The 7145-nt window shown below is 38.0% G+C and overlaps 1 protein-coding gene across 1 annotated transcript in view; it reads left to right on the top strand.

Annotated features, from left to right (window-relative positions):
• The first annotated feature begins 1404 nt into the window (after nucleotides 1–1404).
• Nucleotides 1405–7145, top strand: part of BTG4 (BTG anti-proliferation factor 4) — a 53926-nt gene continuing 48185 nt past the window's right edge. Inside the window, exons 1-3 of the mRNA XM_036428671.2 lie at nucleotides 1405–1577; nucleotides 2521–2658; nucleotides 3256–3454. Coding sequence (XP_036284564.1) covers nucleotides 1405–1577; nucleotides 2521–2658; nucleotides 3256–3454 — 510 coding nt within the window. The remainder of the gene's footprint in view (nucleotides 1578–2520; nucleotides 2659–3255; nucleotides 3455–7145) is intronic.

The following is a 7145-nucleotide window of genomic DNA, read 5'->3' as shown; positions in this document are numbered from 1 at the left end:
CCCGCGGGCCAAATCCGTCCCGCCAGGCCTTGCAATGTGGCCCGCACCGCGCTGTCATCACTGCACTCCACTGTCATCATTCGGCCCGCGATTTAGGCTGGATTTTAGATTTTGGCCCCTTCTCTGATTGAGTTCGACACCCCTAGTCTAAAGTATTACATATACTAGTACATATATCTTCTTTTTTTTTTCATTGACCTTTCCCCAGCCTCCCCCAACCCCTGTCACATGCCCTCATTCCAAACCTCCACCCCCTCAGTGTCTTGTGTCTATTGGCCGTGCTTATATGTATGCATACAAGTCCTTTGGTTGATCTCTTTCTCCCACTCCTTCTCCCCAACACTCCCCAGCCTTCCCGCTGTAATTTGACAGTCTGTTCATGCTTTACTGTAGCAGGGTGGACCTAAACCAGATGGGCCCACACTTTGAGAACTAGTGAGGCTGATAAACTCTGAAATCTCTTCCACTTGTTTCTCAAATAAACATTGCAGTAAGTAATGTCTGTAGTCAACATACGACTGTTCAGAGAAAGTTGTAAGTTTTATAAAAGATTCAAGACAAAACTCTTTAATATGGTGACAGTTATAATGAGAGGTGAAATTATTGGAATGTAGGATATTAGCATATGGAAGGAGAAGGCTTGATTCTCAACTTATCAGATGGGACTTAAAAAGTGCAATGGAAGTTACAGATGCAGTTTGAAAATCTTTAAGCAAAGAACCCTATCTACATAGACAAGGAGGGATTTCACGGGGACCTTGAAAAAAGCTGAGCATCCTAAATGACAGCACCTGTGTAAGGCTAAACACCCACCAGGTGTTGGGGCCCAGGCTAATATAAAGTTCCACTTGAGACTAACAGCACAAGTGTGAGTGAGAGTTGGAAACTGAAAGCGGAGTTGGTCTTCTGACTCTGGCCCACTTTTTGTTGGGGCTGAAGATTTCTCGCTGGCAAGTACAATATTTTTTATTAATATTAACTTTTATTTAAAGCATGCAAATGGAGAGTCACGTTTTAAAACGTTTTTGCTCTTTAGAAATATGTTTCTTAAAAGTGGGGCTTGGTGTAATTACTGCCCAATATAAAGACTTTTTCTTTTAAGTTGCATAATGATGCTTTATTTGTTTCTTAAGTGTATTACATAGCTTTAAAAATATATTTTTTCTTTGAAACTTGTTAAAAACTAGCTAGTTGAAGAGGTGGTCTTTTTGCCTGTTTTGATGATTGATGCTACTCATGTACTTATTTATTAAAAACTAGCAAATAATTTCTAATTAAAATTTAAGGCATATCCAATTTCCAAATAGTAATTACATGTTGGTAAGTGAGGCTCTTGGTTCTATTTAATTTATTCTTGCTTCCTTTTAAAGGTTGCAGGCCTCATAGACTTTTTTTCCTGGAATCATGAGAGATGAAATCGCAACAGCAGTTTTCTTTGTCACAAGACTGGTGAAAAAGCATAATAAACTGAGTAAACAGCAAGTAGAAAACTTCGCAGAAAAGCTGATGACTATCTTGTTTAAAACATACAGAAGCCACTGGCATTCTGAGTGTCCTTCTAAAGGGCAAGCCTTCAGGTGAGCGCTTGAGCGTGGAATGGGGAAGGGGAGAAACAAGCACCGGCACTGGTTTTGTTGGCAGTCTATGAGGGATGCCAGTTTTGTGGACGCGGATTTATTCGTTTGAAGATGGCCTTGCTCGAAAAAAAGATACTTAGTGATGGTGCAGTTGAATATTCTAGCACAAACCCCCTTGTGTGAGGTGGATTAAGCAATTTCTAACTTGTATTTACGATGAAAGATACACGTGGACGCTTGGTGAATTAATTGTGTGACAGTGATGCAACTCGCATTCTGAGCTGCTGCGAGAAAAGCTGATGTTTCACTCTTATTTGTAAACTAGAAGGTGGGGAACGGGTGAGAGTGTTACAGAAAACTGAAGAAGAACAAAGCAATACTTAGAAAGCTGGAGTTACATTTATTACATGCCGGTCATTTCCCAGAGGAAAATGTCTCTCAAATTCTGGGCCCCAACATGCAGGAATTCTCCCTATTTATATGATTTTACCTTCTTTGTCTCCCAAAGATGCGGTGTTTCCGGCCCCTCTTGCAAGTTCTTAAAGAGCCCGTATGTGCTGGGCTTTGAGACATCAACCAGAGGCCTAGCCTGGCGCCAGCACTGATAACCTTGTCTAGGGAAGGTTTCATGGCCTAGCTGAAGTGGGAGTAGTCTTAGCAAGCAAGAATTTACAGAAGTCAATTAGCAGGGTTAAAATCTCAAACAGCAGTTTTCATATAAGATGGATGCTTCAAGAGAAATCAGGGGTGAGGTGGGAGCTTTGTGTATTGCAACAGAAGCCAAGAACTGTATTTCTTATAAATCCTAATTAAAAGAGTGTGGTTGCTCTCACAACGCCTAGAAATGGCTGGTAATGGTGACCTCCATGCCTGATAGTTTCTGTGATTCTCCTGCTAAAGCACCTGAGGACACGCCTTTGTTTCCCTTTTCTTGCCTTTTAAGGTGTATCAGGATAAACAATAATCAGAATAAAGATCCCATTCTACAGAGGGCTTGTGCTGAAAGTAATGTGAAATTTTCTCACCTGGGACTTCCAAAGGAGATGACCATATGGATAGATCCCTTTGAAGTTTGCTGTAGGTGAGTAATCTCATTGGAAATAAGAGTCTGTGTTCCCTCTGACAGGTGGAAATCTTAGGCTATTTAGTGAGTTCTGTGCATGTTTGTGAAAGACGGTGCTCCGAAGCCTTGGGCTAACAGCGAGGGAAATGGTTGGTTAAGGTTTAGTTGCAAACTTGATTAGACAACGCATACTTCGAGTAGGAGTGGGAAGCACAATAATTTTGCCTAATAGTTGAAATTTGATTTTAATCCTTGCCAATAGTAGATTATAATGTCTAAATCCTGCAGGCCGTATGAAGGGGGAAGAGGAGTTATCTACCATGGACAATTCAGTCCAACAGTTCAAACAAAAAAAATGAGTCTTTGTCTTTTTCTGAGTAGTTAACCAAGATAGCTCTTATGCTATCAATTACAACAATGCTATCCATCCCATCAATTACAACAGGGCAGTAGCTGAAGGTCGTAATGTCTGTCAACTTGCCTTGCTGTCAAGTCATTTCGATTTGTTTTTCAAAATAACTCTTTTTGTAAGTTAGTTATCTCCAGAAGAAATTAGAGATAAGCTGTGAGACATTGAATCCCAAATAAATAACTTTATTTTCTTTTCCTACTTAGGTATGGTGAGAAAAATCACCCATTTACAGTTGCTTCTTTCAAAGGCAGATGGAAGGAATGGGAGCTTTCCCAAAAAGTCCTGGATGCTGTCAGTAAAGCCTCACTAGACTACTCCTCAGGCACTTCCTCCGATGAAGAAAGTTGTAACAAAGAGCCCCGGCTAATTCCTAAAGTCAGCAATCCGAAGAGTATTTATCAGGTAAAGTGTGTTCCAAGTCTTCTGTCTACTTTAATGCCTATTCTGATTTAAAAAATATATATATTTTATTGATTTTTTTACAGAGAGGAAGGGAGAGAGATAGAGAGAAACATCGATGAGAGAGAGGCATCGATCAGCTGCCTCTTGCACACCCCCTACTGGGGATATTCCCGCAACCAAGGTACATGCCCTTGACCAGAATCGAACCTGGGACCCTTCAGTCCCCAAGCCGACACTCATTGAGCCAAACCGGTTTCGGCCTTATTCTGATTTTAAAAGAATTTGCTGATTGTAAAAGCAAAGAAACAATAATTGAAAAACATGGAAAAATAAAACATGGAAAAACAAAACTACAAAGTTTAAAATCACAATATTAATATTCTGGCAAAGTGTTTTTTTATTTTTTATTTTTTGTTTTTTATATGTAGTTCATCTACTTGTCTGAATGATTAGGATCTATACTATTGTTTGCAGTCCCATTTTTCCATATAGTATTAGGAAATAAATTTCCTTTCACCTAAATTTCTTCAGAATTAAATATTAAAATTAGTGGGCTTTCTTTTTCTTTTTAACCACAACCTATAGAAGACATGCATCGCTATATGTTAGAACGTTTTATGAAACACTACTTACCTTTAGTAGGAACAATGTTCCCAACACTTTGAATTAAATTAAATTAAATTAAATTGATTTCAACCACCTGAATGGATCTCATGATTCACTAATCCACAGTTTGAAAAACACTGATCTAGGGAGATCTGTGTTGACACTTTGTAGGTGTATACTTGAATGTTTTCTTAAAATAATCACTTATGTATTCACATGTTAAAGAATTTAAAGACTTAAATTTTTAATATTCATTTGCTTTCCTAGTAATTTACTCAATTTATTATTGGCAAATATCTAGATTAACTATTTCCACATTGTTATATTAAAAAAAACTGATAACTCATACAGAAATGTCTGAATTTTAAATTATTTCTGGAGATTTGATTCTCAGACATAAGATTGCTGGGTCATTAAAGTGTATGGACATTTTACTTATTCTCAATGTACAGCCAAAGTACCTGTTAGAAAATTATATTTGTAGTCTAACCAGCTTTAAGTGAAAATGTTTACCATTTTTCCTAAAATTAAGTATTTTCACTTAAAAATAGTTTTGATAACAATACTATTACCGATATTATTAAATGTTAAAAATTAAGAATCTCCATGTCTCCAAATGTTTTAGGTATTTACTGTCTTAATGAAGTTCCTCTTTTTTATCTACTTATCATTTAAGTAGATTAAATATATGTATATAGGAAATGAATGTATTAGTATAGACTCTTCAAAATTGAAGAATATTTTAACTTGTCATTTTACTGAAAAATATTTCTCTAGCTTGTTTAGTTTTCTAAACTATATATATAGTTTGTACATTGTTCTATATGTATAAAAGTTTAAAACTATATAGTGAAATATTTGCCCTTAATTCTATTTTTAATTGATTTCTTATTTAAATTATTGTCTAAAGTTTTATACATGATATGTCTCCCTTTTCCCTGCTTGTCCCCCTGCTCCCCCCTAGCCATTCCCACCCCACGAAAGCCCACATTGCCCCAGTGTCTGTGTCCATTGGTTACACTAATATGCATGCATACAAGTCCTTTGGTTGCTCTCTAACCCCTGCCCCCCATTCCCTGCCATTTGTCTCTGGATCTATTCTTGTTCATCAAATTATGTTGATCATTATATCCCACATATGAGTGAGATCATGTGATATTTATCTTCTGACTAGCTTATTTTGCTTAGCATAATATTCTCCAGTTCCATTTATGCTGTTGCAAATGGTAAAACTTCCTTCTATTTTATAGTGGCATAGTATTCCATTGTGTAGATGTCATTTTTCATTTCTTCTTGGTTCTTTTTTGTTTTTTACATAAATTCTTTTGTGTGTGTGTGTGTGTGTGTGTGTGTGTGTGTTTTACATATTTTATTGATTTTTTATTTTTTGCCCCCTTCCCTCCCTCCCACACATCCCCTCCCTCCCTAGCATTTTATGTCCATTGGTTGTACTTATATGCATGTATACAAGTCCTTCAGTTGATCTATTATCTCCCCCAGATCCTCCTTCCCTCCCTGCTGTAATTTGACAATCTGCTTGTTGCTTTACTGTCTCTATATCTATCTTTTGGTTCTTCATTTCCTCTTGGTTCTTACATATATTGTTGACTTTGTCTTCCATCCTTTTCAGAGTCCTTATGTCCATTGCTCTGAATTCTTTCTCTGTCATATTGCTTGCATCAATTTCATTTACTTCCTCTTCCAGTGATTCCTCCTCTTTTTTTTTTTTTTTTTTTTTTTTTTGTATGGACGCTGGTTTTTTGTTCACTCCTCTCCTGGTGTCTGGTTATGTAGCTCACTCTCTTCTGCATTGACTTAAAGGCTCCTCTCATGGTGTCTGGTTATGTAGCACACTCTCTTCTGCATTGACTTAAAGGCAAAAAATACAGCATGACAAGACACAATACACAGGGCACCAAACACAAATGTATTCATAATACCAATAACCTGAAATAAAGGTGACTACCAGAGAATTAGGGAAGAAAAAATAATGCAAAAATGATATTGAGAAAAGAAAAAATGTAAGAGAGAAAAGAGAAGAAAAAAGAAGGGGAAAATATATGTATATAGGGAGAAAACTCCAAAAACCAAGAATGAATCCAAAAAAATGCAAACAATAAACATCCAGCTGAGTCTTAGGAGGCAGAGCTATTTCCAGGCTATATCTAACCTTTCTTTCTATGGATTGCCTCATCAGCTATATTTTTATTTATTTATTTATTTATTTATTTATTTATTTATTTATTTATTTTTACAGAAAGGAAGGGAGAGGGATAGAGAGTTAGAAACATTGATCAGCCACCTCCTTCACACTCCCACTGGGATGTGCCCGCAACCAAGGTACATGCCCCTGACCAGAATTGAACTTGTGACCCTTCAGTCCGCAGGCCAACGTCTATCCACTGAGCCAAATCAGCCAGGGCCATCAGCTATGTTTAATTCACCAATTCCAGGTAGATGTTGTTCAATTCAGCTGTTCTTCTATCTGCTCTGTCAGAAGGTGCAGGGTCCATCTGCATATTTAGTGCCACTTTGTCTCCCCTGGACAAACTTTTTAGGCTCCTGCGGCTGGGGAGGCTGGAGTCTTGGTGTTCACGGGTTCATGGTTGATGTGGTTGTAGGGTCCTAGGAGGTATCCGAGGTCTCCCCAGTTGAAGGTAAGGCTGGGCTTTTGATAACAGCTGCTCTCCCCTTCAAGATGGCATGGTCTTTGTGGCAGTGTCAGCTGCTCAGAAGAGATTTCAGCAATAGTAGAGGCTGCCCAGCCAGACAAGTCTGGTTCACCAGAACCCAACAGTCCCATGGAATATAGCTGTCCCTCACATACAGACACTCCATGCACATCCATGCTCTCTCCTTTAGCTCTCTCACTCACATACTATTTTGCAGCAACAGGATGGCTGATATTTCCCCCCTCCCGAGAGCTAATTCTATTTTTATGCTTAGAAATTTATGCTTCCATTTAGAGAGCAATATCCTTTCAGAGTATATTCTACAAAATATCTGTATTGGTCACTTGATATGTTTAAAATTGATATTTCTAGCCGAAACCGGTTTGGCTCAGCGGTAGAGCGTCAGTCTGCGG

The sequence above is a fragment of the Pipistrellus kuhlii genome, unplaced genomic scaffold (assembly GCF_014108245.1).
Source record: "Pipistrellus kuhlii isolate mPipKuh1 unplaced genomic scaffold, mPipKuh1.p scaffold_m20_p_9, whole genome shotgun sequence".
NCBI lineage: Eukaryota > Metazoa > Chordata > Mammalia > Chiroptera > Vespertilionidae > Pipistrellus > Pipistrellus kuhlii.
This window is presented reverse-complemented; position numbering and strand designations above follow the sequence as displayed.